This window comes from Mustela nivalis (genome assembly GCF_964662115.1).
Source record: "Mustela nivalis genome assembly, chromosome: 14".
NCBI classification, from domain to species: Eukaryota; Metazoa; Chordata; class Mammalia; order Carnivora; family Mustelidae; genus Mustela; species Mustela nivalis.
Window position 1 is genome coordinate 82,435,050 of NC_139033.1, and position 21,499 is coordinate 82,456,548.

The 21,499-nt window shown below is 45.5% G+C and overlaps 1 protein-coding gene across 1 annotated transcript in view; it reads right to left on the minus strand.

Moving 5' to 3' along the window:
- Positions 1 to 3,278: 3,278 nt before the first annotated feature.
- Positions 3,279 to 21,499, minus strand: part of MAPK1 (mitogen-activated protein kinase 1) — a 103,733-nt gene continuing 85,512 nt past the window's right edge. The window contains exons 7-9 of the mRNA XM_082697729.1: positions 16,070 to 16,179; positions 13,423 to 13,548; positions 3,279 to 7,189 (exon numbers count right to left, since the gene is read on the minus strand). Coding sequence (XP_082553855.1) covers positions 13,432 to 13,548; positions 16,070 to 16,179 — 227 coding nt within the window. The 3' untranslated portion in view covers positions 3,279 to 7,189; positions 13,423 to 13,431. The remainder of the gene's footprint in view (positions 7,190 to 13,422; positions 13,549 to 16,069; positions 16,180 to 21,499) is intronic.

Here is a 21,499-nt window from a genome sequence, read left to right on the forward strand (position 1 = left end):
CCGCCCCTCCTGTGTGGCAACCCAGTTGAGGGTCCTGGGAGTGGCCGCAGAATGAATGCACAGGCCCCCTCTGCCTTCATCTGTGAGGAAAAAAAGGCAGGACAGGTCAAAGCATCCTGTTTCCTCATCTGCCATGACATCATCTGCCTTTTTCATCCTTCTATCAGTAAAGTACTTGGTCTCATATGCTCATCACTGACAGTATCAACGTCTTTTTGGAGGATGAACTGAGAGCCTGGGCACTCCTGTGACTTCTCCTGGTCCTGAATTCCCTGCTGGGGACCATCCTGGCCTTCTGGGGGCCCGAGTTGCACACACTGTCCCCATGGTACCATCCAGTTCTAATGTGCCTGCATTTCATGCTCAAAAACACTTGGGGCTAATGCAGCTGCCTTTGCACACTTTATAATCTAGCAGGACGGTGCCTCTCATTCCTGTTCTCTTTTAAGCACTTATTAAGTCTGTAGTTTTAACTATTCATTTAATGCCTGTCTTCCCTGCCACAGATGGTGCCACGAGGGCAGCTCTGCGAGCTTTGCCTCCTTACAAGCTCATCTTTCTTACCTACTGCCCCATCCAACCTCATCTGTCCTTCTCCACTGGTCTGCATTTCTCTGCACTTTCAAACCAGGGGGACCTTGCCACACCTACTCGCGGGTTCCTCCTGCCAGGGACTCCCAAGCTGCTGGCCCACTGGGCAAGTGCTAACAGTCACGTGGGGTCCTGTTCCACCTCTTCAATGATGCCCTTCCGTGGCACTTGCTCTGCTCTCCAGTGCCTCTGAGTGTTCTTTGATTCCTCTCTGGTGTAAGCGTGATGCCACCCCTGGGAGGCGCTGGGCTGTCCCACCCTTGCTTATTCACAGCAGGCAGATTTTACGGATTTCATGAAAGGGCTCTGGTGATTAAAATATTTTAAAATCACTGCTGTGTGGGATGTGTGCACACAGCAAAGACTTTCAAAAGCAATTAAAAACGCAATTCCTTGCAAGAAGTCAACCCTGGCTCCTTGGAGCGGCTCCTGCCTCCCCTTCCTGGGCCTTGCACTAGTGTGGTCCGGTCCTCCTTCCCTGGCAGCTGGCGCCATCATGGAAAGCCTACATCTTCTAGCCTCTAGAGTCTGCTGGCTCCCCAAGAACAGGATATTTTAGTGTGGAAGTCACTTTGGGAAGGAAGCAAAGGCACTCTCTAGAGTTTAGAAGGGGAATAAAAAGGGGGCCTGGATTTCTGGGAGTGGTCAAGAGGGCCACCGGTCCCTGATTCTCCAAGGTGGTTTCTGCCAGCTTGGTGACACTTTGTGAGTAGAAGGCCAGCTCATGTGCCCACACCACCAGTCTGCAGCAGACATCCTGCGAGTGCCTGGGCCTGGAAGCCTTGGCCCTGGCGTCCCATGTGCTCCAGGTCACTGCACATCCCCTCGCCCCTTCTCCCACCACAGATGTGCCCTCCCAGTCCTCCCACCATTTCCACAGCTGACAATAGGCTTTGTTACCTCTTGGTCTTACTAAATACGGCACAATGGCTTCCCTGCTCCTCTGACCAAGAAATTAAAAAGGAAAAGCATCTCTACACCCAAGAGGTGAGGGGACTTGTGCTCCATTCCCTCCCACACTTCCCCCAGCCTCCTTGGGCCTGTCTTGCCCTGGCACTGCACAACAGACTTACGGGCATCACCTCAGCCAGGCCTCCAGGGACACACATTCCTCTCATTTCTGCTTCTCGTACTGGCTCTTTCTTATTCTCAAGAGACCCTGTTTCCCACTTCGCCTAAAAAACACCTGTCATGGGGCACAACCTCATTCCACATCCTCCTCTCTACCTTTTCTTCAAAGGACCTTTGTCTTCAGCTTTCCTTGGTGCCAGACTCCGAGAGAGCGAGCACCCTGTGCCACGTCCACCTTGACACCCCCACCCCCCACCCTGTTCCCTGGCCCTCAGCCCTGTGAGTGAGGCCCAGTAACACTGTCCCCTCTCTGGGTTGGTCTCCTCAGATTCAAATGTGGTTAAGCCCATCGTTGATGAAAACCTTCCCTTGACTGCTTCCCCATGGACACCCCCAATCTCTGTCCTTCCTCCCAATCTCTGTCCTTCCTCCACACTTGGGGCTTCAGGGAGGTCTGCGCCTGCCTCTACCTGCTGTTACCCTGTGACCTGGGCTTGGCTTCTGCTCTCCCAAGAGAAGAGCAGTGTGGTCACTGGTCAACTCTGAACATTCTGGTTCTGATTAAATACAGAGAACCAACCAAGATCTGAGTCTATACTGCGAACTGGAATGGCTGCACCACTGCCAAGACAAGGGGCTCATCATAATTAATGTGTAAAAAGAAGATTATTAATTCCTTGTGCTGAACGAAGATGATCATTACAATTGATTTCCACAGCATTTGGGAGACAATAGTGTTGATCTCTCAAAGGGAAAGTTAATGCAATAATTCCATGAATGTTTCAAATACCGATCAATTTAGGTGAGATCAGTTCATTTCCCAGAAAAAATGTTCACACGGTCCTCCCCACTCAGATGAATAGAAAGCAGGTAGTTAACAGATGTCTTAGTGCTACCTTACAACAAATAAATAAAAACAAATAAATATATAAGGCATTTTGAAAGATCTACTATTTACTTTCTTTTGAGGTACTGAGCTAGAAACTTAAAATGTATTTGTATAATCTTTATGACATACCAAGTTCCACTTTCCAGTTGAAGGTCTGAGTGTACAACAGGCTGAAGCAGAGAACAGCACAATGGCCCAAAGCCAGCTGCAGTTATCAGCAGATGGTGGGTTTTGAACCCACATGTATGGGCCCAAAGTTTGTGCTCTTTCTATACCACCAAACCAAAACATTGTCCAGTATTTCTGTTCTGTAAGTCATTGCACGATGCCCAGTATTGAGAAGGACCAAATGTCCAAGAGTCCCTAATACATTCATGCTATCTTGGTCTGAAAAAAGAGGCGGCCAAGGACACCTGCCTCGGCAGCAGTGGTGCTGAAGTTTAGGAAGATGAGAAGAGACGCACATGGGCACCGTGTCTGAATTCCCAGCACTGCCTTCTTCCCCATTCTACAGCCAAGCATCTGAAGAACAATCTGGAAAACCTGATGGAGCACTAAAATCCCACTGGCCTTCAGAGTACCAGCTTATGGTTCTATCACTGGTTACTATAAGCAAAGTCAAATTACAAACACACTCATTTGGGAAGCACTGTAATAAAGGATTAGACGACTTCTTATGTTCACATATGAAATTCCAATTAAGCTATACATGCGCAGTACTATGTTATTTTGGTAACACAGGGACACAATTTAATGATTCTAATTTTTTTTTGTAGTTTTTTTTTTTACAAGTCAGGTGCCATAAACATTCAAATAATCCATCCTTTAAAAAGTACGTTTACAACATCAAAAGAATTAAGATGAAATATAAACCTTTCTACTTACAATTTTTATACAGATTAACCAAATCACAAATACCACAAATAAATGTTAAACTGTAACAATATAATGAATAAACATTCAGATTCTTAATAAAATCTTCCTTTAACATTTGTTTTTAACTTACCATTATACTAAATAATCTATGCAGAGTTTTGGGGTACAATACCAAGAAGGCACCAACAGTACAAAGCAGATACAAAGCAGTTTCAGAACTTTCTCGAGTGCTCTACACGGATGAACGGCACAAAAAAGGCAACAAGCTTTAGGTAAACCTGGTGCAACCCTAGAGAATTCCCTCTGGATTCCCAGTCATTTCCGATCCATGATGCCGAACTGGCTTACAGTGAGAGAGACCACAGATCTACTGTTACATGCTTCTCATCTGCACTATACGAGTATCATATTTCAAACACCAGCATGACAATTTTAAAGCACAAATGCTTTAAAAATGTATAAGCAAAAAGGATTGCTCAGATTTTCAAAACCACTACATTTACAAAAATATTTCCCTTAAACTTGGGATTGCTCCAAAACATTTACAAATATAAAAGTATTATGGAAGGACCCAAAGCATGTGTGCATATGTGTGTATTAACATACTGTTACCATACTATATAAAAGTTACCAATTTAAAAACCGTATTAACATATAAGCAAATAAAGGTCAAACAGTCTCCTCTAAATGGTTTGAACGTTATGTGGCATGCGGTGTGGGCAGCATACATGTGTGACTCTTTACTTAGACACAACCAGTGATGAGCCACGTGTGGCTCCAAAAGCCAGCAGGACCCTGCACACCCATCACCTATGCCTGCAGCAGCAGGACAGACTGTGAACACACCACGCACTGTGTACTGCACACAAACACAATGGTATTCTTCTACCCATGCATCAAAATGGTCTGCGTGTCTCCCTCAGCTTTGAAGACTTGTGTCAACACAGAGTCGTCATGAGTTCTCTCAAATCCATTCCACTGGCTTTGTTAGGTATTTTGTTTCACACTAAATGAAAAGACTGGAATGTTTCAATAGGAGTTTTTTGCTTACTTTTTAGACACCAAAAAAGCCATTAGTCTGAAAGCTTATCTGAGCATACTAAAAATGGAGGCATTCAGTATCACCAATAAGGAATCTGGATGATCTAAGCAGTACATTTTTAGAGATGGAAGAAGATTCCAAATGACAAGCCTATCACATGTAATAGCTAGTACTTTTCACAGGTACCTTGATTATGACAATTCTCTGACCTGTTAAACCAAGTTTGGCATGATTAATAAGAAGCACACAACTTATGACTACAGTGATTCTAGAATGCAGTTAGTGGTTTCAGGCCAATCTGACTCCACAGTACCAGCGAGGGGGATGGAACAGCCTGCAGTCCCCAGGTATTTAGTAACCAAGGCTATGGCTTTCTATTTAGAGGACTGCAGATTAACCTCATAATACTAACATTCCATTTAAAAAGGACAAAGAAATAAGAGTAAGAAAACTGTCAATGCTTCTTTGAAAATGAAAACTGACTCACCAATATATCAAGTAACAGTCAAACCTCTATCCTATCAATGCCGTGCAGACCTTTACATGGCAGCTCTGAGCACGGAGATGAAAATCACGTACTTTAGAGCAAGAATCTAGATGTGGTTCTGATCTCTGAGGCTGCGTCAGCCGTCCTTTGTTCACCTGTGAGGTGTGAACATCAGCACCCTGGCCAGTTGGTGTGGGCCAAGTGATACTGGGCAGTCCTTCCCAGCACTCAGATGGTGCCCAGCAGCATTTCCGGGGCACACAAGAACCAGAGAATGCAACCTGACGTTTGGGCGTCTTCACCATAGTTTGACATATTATTTTAGACCTATGATTTGAGTAAAGGAACATGTCAGAGAGTCGATTCTCTGCTATGCAAAGGGAAACCAGGACCCTACAGAAATGCCCTCTAAATCATTTTATATAAACCAGTGTTGGGGCAGTTCCCTGGGTGGAAAGAGGAGGCCCCCAAGCATTTCTGCTCCAAGCACAGAGTGGAGCGGACTGTCCATTTGGACACGCTGATCCAGAGGAAATCGACACTGAATATTAACATGAATATGAAGATCGAAGATGTACATTTATTTTCATGAATTACAAGTGCATTTCTGTTCATATTAGCAGGCAGTCTTTATATAACCCATTCTCCATTGCTGTCAAAAACCAAACGAGAAAAAAAGGACAGCTGAGAAATGAAAAGCTAAAAATAGAATTAGTTTTCCTAAGTGATCTGCTGGATAGCATTTCCGTGGGACACAAACTCAGAGGTAACAATAAATTTTTCGTTTCAATCATAGGCATGTGGCACTTGGACAGTCATCTCTGCACAGAAAGCTGTAACAGTCATGCGAGGGTACAGTAATTATTGAACAAGGCAAATTTCTCACCACAGAGAGCAGTGGGGGAGTAAAGAGGAGGCACCGCACTGGGACAGAACACCAAGTCAACGCCACAGTATGCAGTGGCAGGAACAAATACTTAAAGAGATCAGGATAATATGGGCTAGAGCTCCAAACATGACTTAGTGCTAGCTTTTTCTCATGGTCTTAGCTCAGCTGTATCAGAAACATTGGAGAGTACCTGATGACAGAACAGTGCTTCATGTCATAAGCTCATGAAGGCTTTATTACAAATTGTTATATCGTAGGTTGAAAAATGAACTTGAGATGCTGACATGCTGGAGGAGGAAAAAGAATTGTACACTTTCTTATTTAAAGACGCAGGGCTCCTCTCTGCTAAATCCTGAGGCATTGGACGTGGCTACACTGAATGTGGCACGCCGTGTGAAGGAGCTTGGGGGCATGCGTACCCCTGCGTGTGCAGCTCTGCCCTGTGACATCCGGCTGGCCTGTGGGCTGCTTCTCCACACGCCTTCCTTAGTGCCCTGCTCCGGTGTCCATCTCTCACTAAATCCCGAGTGCAGCTGCCACTTTCAATCTTTCTGTGTAAGCCTTGCAAACAGTACTGCAGATAACACATCTGGGTGAGTGTTTTACCTCTATGAATAGTGTGAGAAACCACAGTAAATCTAGACAGTGAAGTTGCTGGGTGCAGTACTTCTTTCTTTTATTTAGAAAAATGAGTTTTCTAAAAGCTGGGCAAACAGCACAAACCTTAAATATGCTAGTGACTAACATGATATGAGGAAAGACACGGGCAAGTGCCCCCAAAGGTTCCCGAGATGGGAGCACCTGCTGCAGGCTGCAAAGACATCCCAGGTGTTTCCACATGCTCCTGCTCTGGGGAAACGCTGATGGTGAAAAGGTGAAGTGCAAATAAAGGGCTGTCACTGACTTAAAGTGCCCTAGGTAGTAGCCTTCCCTATCATAAAGTGAGAGGCCAGTGACGAGAGCCAATTTGGAAAGAACTATCTCTGGTGTGACTGCATGGGTCAGCAGGGCGGCACATAAGGACTCAGGAGAGGGAGGAACCACTGCATCTTTCAAACCAGAAAGCGATTAGTGACTAAAGCAACGGTAAGCAGTAGGTGCACTGAAAGTACATACTGCCACAGGTCACCAGTGGGTGACACACACAGGGATGCCAGGAACAGTTCTCTGGACTGAAGGAATTCTTTGAAAGCATAAAAGCCACAACTACCAGAAACCGCCCCTCCGAACGGCTCAAAGGAGTCAAGGTGGGTAAGCCGAGACGGGCTGGAGACAGGACCGGGGTCAAGAACTGGGAAGAACAACACCGATGTCTGAGCATGTCCAGTCCTCTGAGCCCTTGTCCTATTGAAAAACAAACAAACAAGCCTATGAGTTAAGAATGACCCACATTAAAACAACATTAGCAGCAATATTAGGAAAATGGAGAAGTGAAAAGAATGTACCAACATTACGAAAACTGGAAAAATGGGAAGCAGAGGGGGAAGGTCATTTCACCTGGAACCACAAGGGTGTGCGCATCACAGGGCAGCTCTGAAGGAGTGGGCTCGGCCTCCAGTCTGCAGGCGCCTCTCCCTGGGCACCTCAGAGGAGGTTCCCTATTTCTGTGAAATAGGGAACACACGCACTCATGCATACTTGCAGCTTGGCAGACTTCAGTGTTCCTCAGGTGCCTTTTATTAACTACGGTACCCACCACTCCAATGGTCAAAACCAGGATCTGAAGGTCTTTGTAAAGAACACATATTTGGGGGAGGGGGTCCTTGGGTGGCTCAGGTCATGGTACCAGTGTCCTGGGATCAAGCTGCACATTGGGCTCTCTGCTCAGTGGGAACCCTGCTTCTCCCTCTCCCATTTTCCCTGCTTATGTTCCCTCTCTCGCTGTGTCTCTCTGTCAAATAAATAAATAAAAATCTTTATAAAAAAAAAAAGAAAAAGAAAAAGAAAAAGAAGGAACATACATTTGGGAGGTCCCTGGGTGGCTTAGTCAGTTAAGCGTCTGACTTAGGCTCAGGTCGTGATCTTGGGATCCTGGGACTGAGTCCCAGGTCAGGCTCCCTGTCAGCAGGGAGTCTGCTTCTCCCTGTCCCTCAGCCCCTCCCTCTGATTGTAGTCTCTTGCTCACGCTCTCTCGCAAATAAATAAAATCTCGGGGGAAAAAAACCCACACATTTGGGGAGCCTGCATGGCTCAGTTGGTTAAGTGTCCAACTCTTGATTTTGGCTCACGATCTCAGGGTTATGAGATCAAGCCCCACATCGGGCTCCATGCTAGGCATGGAGCCTGCTTAAGACTCTTTCTCCCTCTCTCTGCACCCTTCTGAAACACACACACACACACACGCAAAACATTCATCTGTGACCTCTTTTTCTTTTTTCTTTTTCAATCTCTACACCCAATGTGGGACTCAAACCTGCACCCTGAGATCAAGAGTCACACGCTCCACTGACTGAACCAGCCAGGCACTCCTGCTACCTCCCCTTCTTACCAGGTCTCTTTCCCTCTCTGGATGTCCAGTTAGGACAGAATCAACCACACAGTGCCAAGCGTGTTGTTGTAACAGTCAAGTTCCCTACAACTGCAACAAAGCAGGACAAGCAAAATGAAGTACTGGCTGGAAGTGTGAGGTTGGTGGGCTTGGATTCTGGTGAGGCAGGGAGCCATGGCATGGTTGCCAGGAGCAGCAGATAGTTCTGATCACGTAGGTCTGGGGTGATCTGACAGCTGTGGCCCCACCAGTCCTGAAGGACAGCTCCCTGAGAGACAGCAGGTGGCATCCTGTAGACAAGTCTTCACTCATTCTCTAGACTTGACAGGACCCACCTGCAAGAGGTCTACTAGAAGTGTCACACCATCAAAGTACAAGAAGCACACCTTCCCCCCTTCATTATGGTAATATCTCTATTTTACACGAAGAGATTATATTACAAATCAAATCTACTCTAACCCTTTATAGGCTAATAGTTTTCAAGGGTGAGCATCAGAATCTTCTGCAGAGCTTGTTAAAACACAGACTGTTGGGGGGCAAGGCACAGATGGACCACACTTCTGAGAACCACTGCCTAAGGCATCCATATGTAATGAATTAGGTTCATCCAGAGGTTTCCATTGGTTTTGCATCACGCTGTGGAGAAGTGAAACACTACTACTCCAATCATGTTGTGTTCTTGGCTCTGATGAGGAAGTCTGCTTGAGATGGCTGGAGGGTAACGTAAGTGTGTCAAAATGCAAACAAAATAGATCTTCCCTTTGGAGAGACCCTTACTGTTGTGAAATGTCTGCTAGTATGATCTAGCAGAATGTCACTTTTGTATTTCACAATGCACTTTCAGGCAAAATGGGAGTTCATCTACCACTCAGGAGTCAGGGCAGGAAGAATGATTGTTATAACCCAACTCTCTGACAAGGAGATGGACTCAGAGATGGGAAATGACCTCCCTCTAGAGATACGCTCTTCTGAACTGCAGCCAAATCTACTGTCTGGGAGAAATTAATCGGTCTGAGAAAATTCACCAACAGGCAGAAGAGGAAGGAAGTTAGGCACCTACCTTCATCAGCCTCTAGCAAGAGGAGGCTTGTCACCAAGTTAACCACAGACATATTTTTTAACTTTTCACTGGACACATTATCTAAAACTGACCCACTTAAACGAAATATAACGAACACCCCCGATCATTTCAGACCACTGAGGGCATCAGTAAAGCCTGTGCTGAGTCAAGGAGGGGACACGTGGGGCTTTTCCTGGAGTAGGCTTTGCTATCCCCTCCCGCAAAGGTGTCCCCATGGCTGTACTCTGAGGTCCTGTGTGGGCACGTTTTCTAGTTCTTTCCTATGTGGCTGGGCAGTCAACATCACCTTTCTTTAAAGTCCCTGTATGTTCCAGCACCTGTACCTCCCTGACACTCCAGTTTGTAGCGTCTGATCTCACTGTTGCAGGCTGGGAACTCAGTAACATTGTGGTACAGTATTGTGAATGAGCTCCTCAGCCTTTTCTAGGGCACAGAACTACTACTCCAAGGCAACATACTGAACTTAGAAGAAAATGGGATTTCTGAGTCCAAAGACCCAGAGCTGCCTAACTTTGCCAACAGTGTATAATCTTCAGCAAAATGCTTAAACACGTGCAATCTTCAGTTTCCTCAGTCATAAACATGGGCTGTATACTGACTTCAGTCAATGTTGCTGTGAGCAACAAAATAAAATGTTTGTGAAAGAACCTGGCCCAGAATTTAATGAGTGCCCCCAGCTCCACCTTCCTCTGGATTTACTTTTATATTCTAATGACTAAATTATAAGCCAATCTAGATGTTGGGACCTCCTTGGAAATGCATTAAGAAAGAAGTAAGATAGACTGACAGGCAGATGGAAGAACAGATGAATAGATATGGGAGAAAACAGGTTTCTATTGTAAAACTCAACTTTTCAAAATAGTTAAAAATTGTAATTTAAGAAACACTGGGTAACTAGATCTATAGAGATGATCATTTTGTGATGTATAAAAATCAAATCAGGGGCGCCTGGATAGCTCAGTGGGTTAAGCCTCTGCCTTTGGCTCAGGTCATGATCTCAGGGGTCTGGAATCGAGCCCTGCATCAGGCTCTCTGATCAACGGGGAGCCTGCTTGCCCACCTCTCTCTCTGCCTGCTTCTCTGCCTACTTGTGATCTCTGTCAAATAAATGAATGAAAATCTTAAAAAAAAAAAAAAAATCAAATCATTATGCTGTACACCTGAAGCTAATATGTCAATTATGATTCAGTAACAAAAAGCTGGGGGAAAAAAGTCAGGCTATAATCATGTACCGTGGCGAAAGTGAACTAAACACAGAGTGACTGTCTTTGCCACCCCTTCCCTGGTAACAAGCCCTAATCCTGGACTCTCATAAAGTGGGGTGGACACTGGCAGCCGCCGTGGCCTCCGTCAGGAGACATCAGGCCAGCAGTTGCGCCCTGAAGTCCTAGGAGCACATTTGCCTTTGTCTCGTTCTCCCGTGGCAGCTGCACTGCCCTCCTCCTCCAGCAGCTGCACCAGTAGTCCCAAGGGTACCTTGCTCTCTGGGTCACCCAACATCCTTAGTGTCCTAGAATCACCTTCCTGATGCTTCAGAAACTGAAGAGGCCTATGGGAGAGAGGCGGGCTCCTTGGTAAGCCTGGGCTTCAGCTTCCCATGCAGACCTGACTCCCCAGCCCCACACTGCCAAGCACCTCCCTCCTTCCTGGCATTCTCTCTCACACTAAAAACATGTGTGGCAGTTCTGTTTGTCTTTGTCCCCTACTAAACCGTGTGCTCCTTTGGGGCCAGGTTTAGGTTTGCTCTGCTCCCCAGAGAGTCTAACAGGTGCCTGTCCCAGAAGAAGTATGCAGTATGTGTGAGCTTACCAAGAAAAAGATGGAGAAAAACAGAGGCCACCAACGGACTTCAGGAAAATGAGCTGTTAAAAGGATTGTGAAGAAAGAAAAGCAACCGAAGTAGCTCGGCTCAATATTCTAGGCCAGGGGTCAGAAAACCTGTACTTGTAAAGGGCCAGATAAAACTTTATTTCCAAAACCCTGATGCAGCTGATCTGACCTTGTGCAGACACAGGGAAACAAGTTCTGGGAGAGACAGGACCCTTTCCACTGTGAGCACCAAGCAAAGGGACCAGGATGGAGAACCCAAGGAGACTCAAGTAGTCAAAGCGGTTGGGTCCTGGGGTCTGACTTTTTGTCAGTGAGTGACCCTGCATATCATTATACATAAATACTTTAATAGACTCTAACATCATGGGGTATGAAAGGATAAATGAATCCAAGCCTTGCTAGACTCTGATCTCCTCAGCCTCTTCCTCATCCCAAAGGGCTTATTTATCAGCTTGTTCCTAATGTCCTACAAGCTGGTGCTCCACACTTCACTTTGAGTTTGTCTTTTAGGACATGTCCAGTGTCAGGTGCTAGGGTCAGTAAATCTGGAGTCTTTCAGACTTTGCATTTCCTCCACTCTGCCGAACACCACTTCTCGCCTCCACAGCCCTCGTCCAAGCCTCTAGCCCTCTGGTCTGGAAGCTCACAGATTCATTTCGAGCTCTTCTCCCACCCAGTCTTCTCCTCCAACCCTTCATGCTTAGATACCAGACTTCTTCTTTTTTTTTTTTTTTTTTTTTTAAGATTTTATTTATTTATTTGACAGATCACAAGTGGGCAGAGAGGCAGGCAGAGACAGAGAGCAGGGGGGAAGCAGGCTCCCCGCTGAGCAGAGAGCCTGATTCGGGGCTCAATCCCAGGACCCTAGGATCATGACCTGAGTTAAAGCCAGAGGCTTTAACCCACTGAGCCACCCAGGCGCCCCAAAGTCACCAGACTTCTGAAAACCCCATTTTTTCTCCTCCACACTAGAAGAGTGTACTCTCTACTGGTTCCCAGCCTTACTCTGCCTGATGGTTTCCATGGCCCCCTGAGGCTGAGCTGGCTATGTCAGTCCTCAATTCTCTCTACCCTTCCTTTGTCTTCTGTCCTTAATGACAGGGCTGGGAGACTGTCAACTGTACTGCTGGACTTCACGGGTGACTGGCTTCTGATGAGATTCTGCCAAAGGCCGGCAATGCAGGAAAAGCTAGGTTTCCTTTTTTCTGCTTCTTAGTGACACACGACTTTTGAGGAGAAGGGAGGCTCCTGGTTTCATAGGCACTGGATAGTTAACAGCAGCTTCAGGCTCCAGAGGGCAGTACAGGCTCCTGGCCCCATTCACAGCAATAGTGATGCTCTAACAGCTGCAGTTACAGCAGGTGCCCAGCACCCTCGCTGGGCTGTGTGATGATCAAGGAGCCTGGCTAAAACCGTTTTACTTTTGCTCCTTTAGCTGGAGGCCCCTGGGAACAGCTTCCTGGAGTTACTGCAGGTAACCCTACCCTTTCCTATCCAGCCATTCTAAAGGCCTCTGACCAGTTACACGGTGTCTGTGTGAAACACCCCAAGCAGCTTCTGCTTTTGAGCCTTGCAACTGCCAACCCTCAGCCTGAACCACCATCTGTAGATCCCAATGTATAAAAACAGAATGGACAGGGCAGAAAGAATGGAGCAGAGACACAGTTCTATCAGACGCATACCGCCACAGAAGCCACTCTTCTCTCGCCACCCTCACGGAGCCTCCCGTTTTGCTGCAAGCAAAGCAGCCATGTAGCTACCAGCCATCAGGCTGTGCATGACCCCGCTGTCCACGGAGAAACACCTCCAGCCTCTCCTGGGCTGCTCTGTCCGAAGCATTTCTCCAGCAAATGCTTCAGGCCTGGTTGTAATTATTGACTTCGCTGCTCATTTCTACAGACTTGAACACTATTCTCACTCCTCCACTCCCTCGAGTTTCCACACTATTCTTTCCCCCTCTTTATGGATGTTCTCTAAAATCAAGATCTGCATTTCCTTTTTTTTTTAACACAATTTTTTGAAAATCTTACTGATACCACTGCATTGCTCACCAGACTTTCTGACTTAAGCACAGGAAGTTTCCACATGGAACTCAAGGAAATCTTTCTTTTTAGTAACATTTAACTCATATTCTCTCTCCCTCACCAGGGTTTATCATGTGGCTAAAGCTCTAGGTACCTGACAAATTTAAGATCTGTATCCCGGCTGGAATCTAGCTGTCTCTTCGAAGATGAGCTCTTTGAGCTTTTCCTTGGGCAGGTCGTCCAGCTCCATGTCAAACTTGAATGGCGCCTCGGCAATGGGCTGTAGGAGAGCACAGGATGGGGAGCAGACAAGAGTGGTTATGGCAGAGGTAATCATGTACTGATCAAATGTCTGTGGCTTACACTCCGAAATGTATACAGCAGCACTGACATCAATGGAAACCAAGAGCTCTGATAAAGAGCATTTATGCACCCATATCCCACCTACACGCTCCAAAAGGCACACTTTGTATGAACATGTAATAAACGGATGGGGAGCAACTACATCCATTTTGAACATTCTTCTGAATTTATCACTAATACCAAAATCAATTTCAAATTTTTAAGGCACTAGGTGTTGAAGTAACAGAAATTCACTGTTGTGTAGGTGGTAATGATATGTTTATATAATCAAAAGCCAGGCTACTCAAATCAATGTACTTAAATACATTATTTTTATGTGAAAAAATATTATGAAGCCATTAAAAAATGAAGCCGTAAGGAAGATTAATATCAGAGGGAAATGTGCACGTTTGTGTTAAACAACATGAAGCCTGTTTTGTTTTTTTTTTAATTTAGATACAGAAATATAAGACCGAGAAGAAAATACTCCAAAATCTTTTTTTTTTTTTTTAAAGATTTTATTTATTTATTCGACAGAGAGAGATCACAAGTAGGCAGAGAGGCAGGCAGAGAGAGAGGAGGAAGCAGGCTCCCCGCTGAGCAGAGAGCCCGATGCGGGACTTGATCCCAGGACCCTGAGATCATGACCTGAGCTGAAGGCAGCGGCTTAACCCACTGAGCCACCCAGGTGCCCCGAAAATACTCCAAAATCTTAATACCTGTGTAACAAGACTACAAAGTGATCTGTGTCATAGTTTTCTGTGAGTTTTCATTTTTATTTTTCAGCACACTCTATAACTAATCAGAAGGCTATTTAAGTACATATTTAAAAAGGGGTGCCTGGGTGGCTCAGTCAGTTAAGAGTCTGCATTTGGCTCAGGTCATGATCTCAGGGTCCTGGGATCGAGCCCTACGTGGAGAGTCTCCTTTCCTTCTCCCTCTGCCCCTTTCCCACAACTTGTGTATTTGCTCTCTCTCAAACAAATAAAAAAATCTTAAAAAAAAAAAAAAAAAAAAACTACATATTTAAAATGTCTCTGTTAAGGAATTCCCATATATATATATATGAAAAAGGAAATCAGTCAATTGTTATTATTTATATTTTGATTTTTAAGTACCCCCAAACTAACATAATGTTCTAGAACTAATCTGATGAGGATTCCAGCTGTCAATCAGTGGATGCCTAGTAGTTACCAGGCAATTCTAAATTTTATCCTTGTAATCCTCAAATCAGGCCTTTAGGGTAAGGAAACATGGGACACCAAACTCTGCACTAAGCACTGGTTTCTTGAAAGGGGGTAGAGAATTCATGTCCATGAAACAAAAACAATACCTAGTTCTCTCTCTCAAGGACAGCTCTATGTGGGGTCACACTTGTGTCCTACATATGCCATCTTTCTGGTCTTCCCAACTCCCTAATTGGGTTTGGGGTACCACCCAGGCTTGCGATTAGGACATGGGAGGCTCACAGGGCTAGTCAGAGCTCCAAACTTTACACTATCCCCTCCTTTCCCATTTACAAAATTAGAGGTATCTTTGCAAGCTGCCCCCAGTATTTCTGAGGGGACGGGGACAGAGATGGAAGGGAACTGGTTAGGAAATACTTTCTCTTTTTGACTTGTTCTTTCTCTTTATCAGTTTTTAGCTTTTATACCTTCTCCTTCCCTCTTCCATTTTCCCCTTTAACACACTCTGCTTGGTTCTCCCCACTTTTAAAACAAGAGTGTGAAGAAGGCTTGGTTTCTACATGTGAGCCTCAACCAGAACGACCCAAACTTGGGTATATATTGCATTTTTCTTTATTATTGTCCAGAGAATAAAGCCTCAGAAGAGTCAAAGAGGCCAGGAAACTAGGACTTTCCTGGAGAGAACATGACACACAGTATCTTTACCTGGCTGTCCAGCATGTTCCAGAGGCCTGCCACATCCATCTTTGGACTCATTTCTCACCACAAGAGGCTCTTGTATCCCCATCCCCAAGGAGGCACACCAGACATGAAGTCATCAAGTCACAGTGGGAACTATCCAAGCTGCGCACCCCCCCTTCACTTTGCAATGCCCCTCCCCAAGCAGGCAGTTGGCCTCCTTTCCACCCTCAGGAAGGCACTCTGATTTAGGTTCCTCTTCCTGCCACAAACCATGACAATGGTCTCTAGTCTTGGACCCCTTATCTGTGCTCCCCTTTATTCATCCATTCCTGCAGCCCCATCCCTGCTGCAGGTGGCCTGGAGGAAACTTTTTAAGATAGAAGGGGCTTGGTGGGTGGGGTGGGGAGAGGTTTCAAGCTGTGCTGACAGTACTGCTCCTTAAGGCAGATGATGTGGGCTACTGAGAGGACCAGAGGTGGCACCATATACCTCTTGGGGTCAGTCTAAGTATGATATCTGGGCCCTTCCTGGTTGGGCCTGCTGCTGGCTGATAGATATCCCTGGAGAAGCAGCCAGGAGTATTGGCCTTACCTCATCGCTTGGGTCATAATACTGCTCCAGATATGGATGGGCCAGAGCCTGTTCTACTTCAATCCTCTTGTGAGGGTTGAATGTCAACATTTTGTCCAGTAAATCCAGAGCTACAAAAGAAAGGTTTTGCAGTAGTGAGAAGCCAAAGGAACATTTACTGAATTACTTTCCATTCCCTGCTTAAGTAAACTTGACCGACAAAAAAATGGAACTAAGCATCACCATGGGGAGAACAGCCAACACACTGAGTGACTATTATCTGGGCTTCTGGAGATTATGACCATTTGACAATCACAAATCTAGACTTAGAAAGGTGACATAATCAGCCAAATGCTGAAAATGGAAGACCATAGTTCAAAGTCAATTTTGCCTACAAAACTGAACTTTTCCTAAACGACCATTCTGCTTTGCAGACATCTGAAGGAAAAGTGTTATATATTTATTTCTCTTAAGTCAACTCAAAAGTCCTCTCCGCAATGGCCAATTTATCTTTCAACACATATGGTAGGCCTCTAAGGCCATAGAAGACAATGGTCACTTGTCCTCCTGCGTGGTTTCCATATGTGTGAAGAACGGGCCCCTTGGCCTACTCTGCAGCTTGACATCTTTCTCCAAGACCCAAAAGGAAGTATTCTCTCTCTTTTAAAGTTTATTTACTGAAGCAATCTCTAATTTCTACACCCAACATGAGGCTCAAAACCATGACTCCTAGATTAAGAGTCACACGTACTTCTGACTGAGCCAGCCAGGCACCCCCAAAGTATTCTCTTGATCTAGTTGGTAGTCAGCAGCTGAATATTTCTTCCCTGTATAGAGTACAGGAACAGAAAGTGTGGGATCAAAAGGACCAAGAGGGAGGGACAGCTAATGAATGGCTTACCCTGGTGGCCTCCATAGCTAGTGTCCAGGCACTACTTCAAGCCATGAAGAAAGCCAAAGGTCATGGCTGACAGTGGCTGCAACATGGGTTAAGGGAAATATGACCAAACAGTTCCTATATTTAGTATCAGGAGCGGGTTTCAGTGAGAAAGAATACATGCTAGAAAAGATATTACTGCTCTTTAAAAAAATGTGTGCTTTTATTTAATGATGCTCAGAACAGGGTTTCCAATTTAGGTAGCAGGTCCTTTCCTCAAATTGAAGGCTCTTGACAGGGGTAGGTAAGGAGCTACCCAGCTCTCTTAAGTCCTAGCTTGCAGCTCTGAGGCACCCCTGAAAAATCGAAGAACTCCAAGGAACAAGTCTGATAATCTATTCCAAGTCTGAAAAACTACTAGCAAAATAAAGAATGTCTTCTTTCTTCTTCTTTTTATTTTTAGAGAATGTAATTATCAATAAAATAAAACCAAAGATGAAAACATTGCCATTTCCTCAACAAAACCTTGTTTCTTACAGTGATAACTTATTAGGTCATTGATCTCATCCATCTGCAAATCAGCACATTATCACTAAGTCCTGAGGAGAACGGAAAAGGAAAATCATTTTAATTATCTACTCACTAAAAACTGTGTTCAATCCTGGAGAGCAGCAGGCCAGTACACAATCTGAATCTGAAGTGCCTAACCGCTGTGTGCCAGGAAGTCAACCTCAGGAGAGCACCGGGAGGCAGAACCTTACTGCCTGAGGTCATTGAAAGAACAGGCATGAGAGGATGTGTGTGCATGTGCACGCGTGTGTGCGTGCCTGCATGTGCACTCAGCTCTGGCTCCTACCTGTGACTTCCCTTGTTGCATGTCACCCACCCATTCTTTAAGACAACTGGGAGATAAATGTGGTAAGCCACATTTGGACTGTCATGATATATTCCACACAACACATAACTTTGCTCGTGTCCACAAAACTGTAAAAAAATTTTTATGTAGCGCATATTTTTTTAAATAAAAGATTTTATTTTTTTATTTGACAGAAAGAGAGAGCACAAGCAGGGAGAGTAGAAGAGGGAGAAGTGGGCTCCCTGGAGCCTGATGTGGGACTTGATCCCAGAACCCTGAGATCATTACCTGAGCTGAAGGCAGCTGTTTAACCAACTGAGCCACCCAGGCGCCCAACAGAGTGCATTTCTACAAATAGTATGTTTTCTGTTTTTGCCTCCCTATCATCTTTTCAATACACATGAGGCTACCATAGGAAATTAGGGAACAGTGACATTTTACTTTGTGGGCTAGAGAACTTTTCAGAGCAGAGGAGGCTCTTAGGGTGTTGAATGAAGCACTGTCAGGACCGGAAAGATCTACATCCCCACTGCCATGATGTGAGGTCTCAGGGTCCATGAACAGGCTAGGTTTCAGAGGCGGCTCTCTCCAAAGTCAGGATAGTACAGCACAATGGTCAATAACTCAGGTACCTCTGGCCTTAATGCCAGGTCCCACAGAACCCCAGGCAGATATATGAACACATGACATACCAGTTTTTCAGACTTGTTGCACATTCCAGTCCTACTATCTGTAACCCAGGTAATAAACCTATCCCATCTACTGTTCCCAACCACTGACTGCTCCCCACTACCATAAAAGAACTGAGACATTCCCCAAGAATTTTAAAAGATTTATTTATTTATAAATTTGAGAGTGTGCGTGCATGTGCATCCAGGGGCAGAGGGGGGAAAGACAGAATCCCAAGCGGACTCCACACTGAGCGCAGAGCCTGATGTGGGACTCAATCTCATGACCCTGAAATCATGACCTGAGCCAAAACCAAGAGTCAAACACTTCATCAACTGAGCCATCCAGGAACCTCTCCCCAAGAACTTTCTTGAGGGATTAGAAGTCATTTGGCCTTTTTTCCAATTAGACACCATCTGTCAGGAAAAATCCAGGAAGGTCTGACCACAAGTCAGATCTTAACAGCATTATTTCTAAGCCATTGGGGCATATTTTCCCCCTCCAAACCTTGTTGATACTAATAGGGAAGCACTTCAAGGCAGCTGGTATTTGGCAGCTTAAGCAGCTCTAAAATAGACCTTTTCGTTCTCTCAAGTTAAATTCTAGGCCCTTAAACCTATAGGCAAAAATCACAAAGGAAGATAGCTTTTTTCTGCTACTTGAAAAATAACTGGATCTCCAGCTTCCTTTTCTTGCTAGTGCTATTTCTGCATTATTCACAGCTACAGAAGGGGAAAAGGAGAGAAACGGGAAGCAGCTGGCAGGTGCTGATCCCACAGTCAGAGTGCCCAGCCTCCCTCCTCCCACGTCACACAGCAATCCACTGGCACCACTCAGATGGCATGAATCATTCTGCCTGTGCATATGCTTCCTTGGATGCAGGTTTTATTTCCCCTAAAAGGCTGGAAGTCCCTTCAAGGCTGGGGTTAAATCTGACCACGATCCCTGACTCTCCTTGGTAGCCTCCTAGAACCCCATACCTTCTCTTTAACTTCAGTGGGTACACAGCAACATGACCCTGCTCTGCCTGTCTGGTCCTTCAGCCTTTTTTCTTTCCCATCTCAGCCCAGACCCTGGGGTGAGTCATATGACTGGCTCTCCACAGCATCACTGCGGGTCCATCTCACCTATCCAGCAAAACTCTCATCCAAGATCAAGGCTGCAACCTGTCACTCCCATCCTCAGCCTGAATTTCTGAGTAGGGCCAGAGAAAAAGACCTAGCTGTTCAAACTGTGCCACTGCAACAATGCTTCTCAAACTTCCCAGTCTTAGAATCCTGCTCTTAAAACCTACTGATGATTGATCTTAAGAAGCAGTTAGTTCAGTCACAGTTCAAACTGTACAAGCACTTTTCTCTGAGGAAAAACCACTGCAATTGGCATGTGGCAGACATGCTCTATGTGTCTATGTTCTCATTCTGTCACACACAATGTGCACAAAACGTGTGAGAAGGACGAGATTTAAAGCAAGTACTTTTTACTGCTCTGTCAGGGACATTCTTAGGTGCAGTTGGCACTGGTTTTTGGCTATTAGGGCATGGCACTGCCACTGCCTTGCCCTGGGTCGAGGTGCTGGCAGTCTTGCTCACCACTGCTTCAGCACCAAGAGTGCAGCTGGCAGCACAGAGAAAGTGTGAGAACACCTTAGTGTTACTGTAAAAATAGTTTTGACCCTATGGACACCCTGAAAGGACTTGTGGAGGACCTCAGAGGTCTAAGGAACACACTACAGAGAACTGTGTATCATACAAACTCAAGATTTTTTTTTAAAGATTTTATTTATTTATTTGACAGAGATCACAGGTAGGCAGAGAGGCAGGCAGAGAGAGAGAGGAAGGGAAGCAGGCTCCCTGCTAAACAGAGAGCCCGACGCAGGGCTCAATCCCAGGACCCTGGGATCACGACATGAGCTGAAGGCAGAGGCTTTAACCCACTGAGCCACCCAGGCGCCCCCAAACTCGAGATTTTTAATCTTAACAAGGCCTCCCAATGTTCTGGGGCACCTCTGCTCAGGTGCTTTTCTAGTCTAAGATTATTCCCAACTCACACAGCTTGAATCATACCCTTCCTGCCCCGTGAACCTTGTTACTCTGTGCAGGTATTACTGAGGGTGCTGAGAAAACAGAGGTCCCCAGGAGCAACCCTCCTGGATGTCCTTCCACCAGATTCACACATGTCCTTACTGCAGAAAGAGGAGACTCTCTCCCTGATAGAAGTCAAATCTCCGACTGTGTAGCCCAGCTCCCCCTCATCTGGACCAGTTGTTTCTGTCTGCAATTTCCGTTTCAAACTTCCCATTCACACTGAGTGCTTCAACTAGTCTTTTTTTTTTTTTTTTTTTAAAGACTTATGTGAGAGAGAGGGAGCACATGAGCACAAGCATGCATGAGTTGGAGGAGGGGTGGAGAGGGAGAGAGAATCTCAAGCAGACTCCCAGCTGAGCACGGAGCCTGGCAGTCGGTCTCACGATCCTGAGATCATGACCTAAGCCTAAACCAAGAGTCCCATGCTCAACCAACTGAGCCATGCACGTGCTCCTCAAATACTTTTATCCAGTCACCAATGATCCCTTAGCTGGAAGCCTCTGTTCCATGGAGACTGCTGAGCATGTCCACTTTCTCATGATGCCATCTACTGCTTCTGTGAAATATGCACTAGTTACTTTCTTTGTCCATCATTCTTTCCAGTTTTCAAGAGCTCCTACTTCTATTCCATTGGCCATTGAAGGTTTGTGTTCTCAAGCTCTGAGACATCATTGTTCTTACCCTCTCAACCTCCTGCATGATTCCAAAGCAGACTGATAAATACAACTCTCTGCAGGCAGTAAAAGTATCTAGCTTATGACCCATTCACAACTAATATATGTATTTACAGGTGCAGCAAGAGTCTGGAAGCTCTTCAAACAGGTTATCTGAGAAAAGGAGACAGACTTCTTACATGAACTGCACTTTCTTAATTTCAAAAATAAATAGATGCAAGAAGAAAAGAACTGTTGGCTTTCCTGTCAGGGCCCACTGCCCCTCATTTTCTGTGGAGCTGCGCTTGCCAT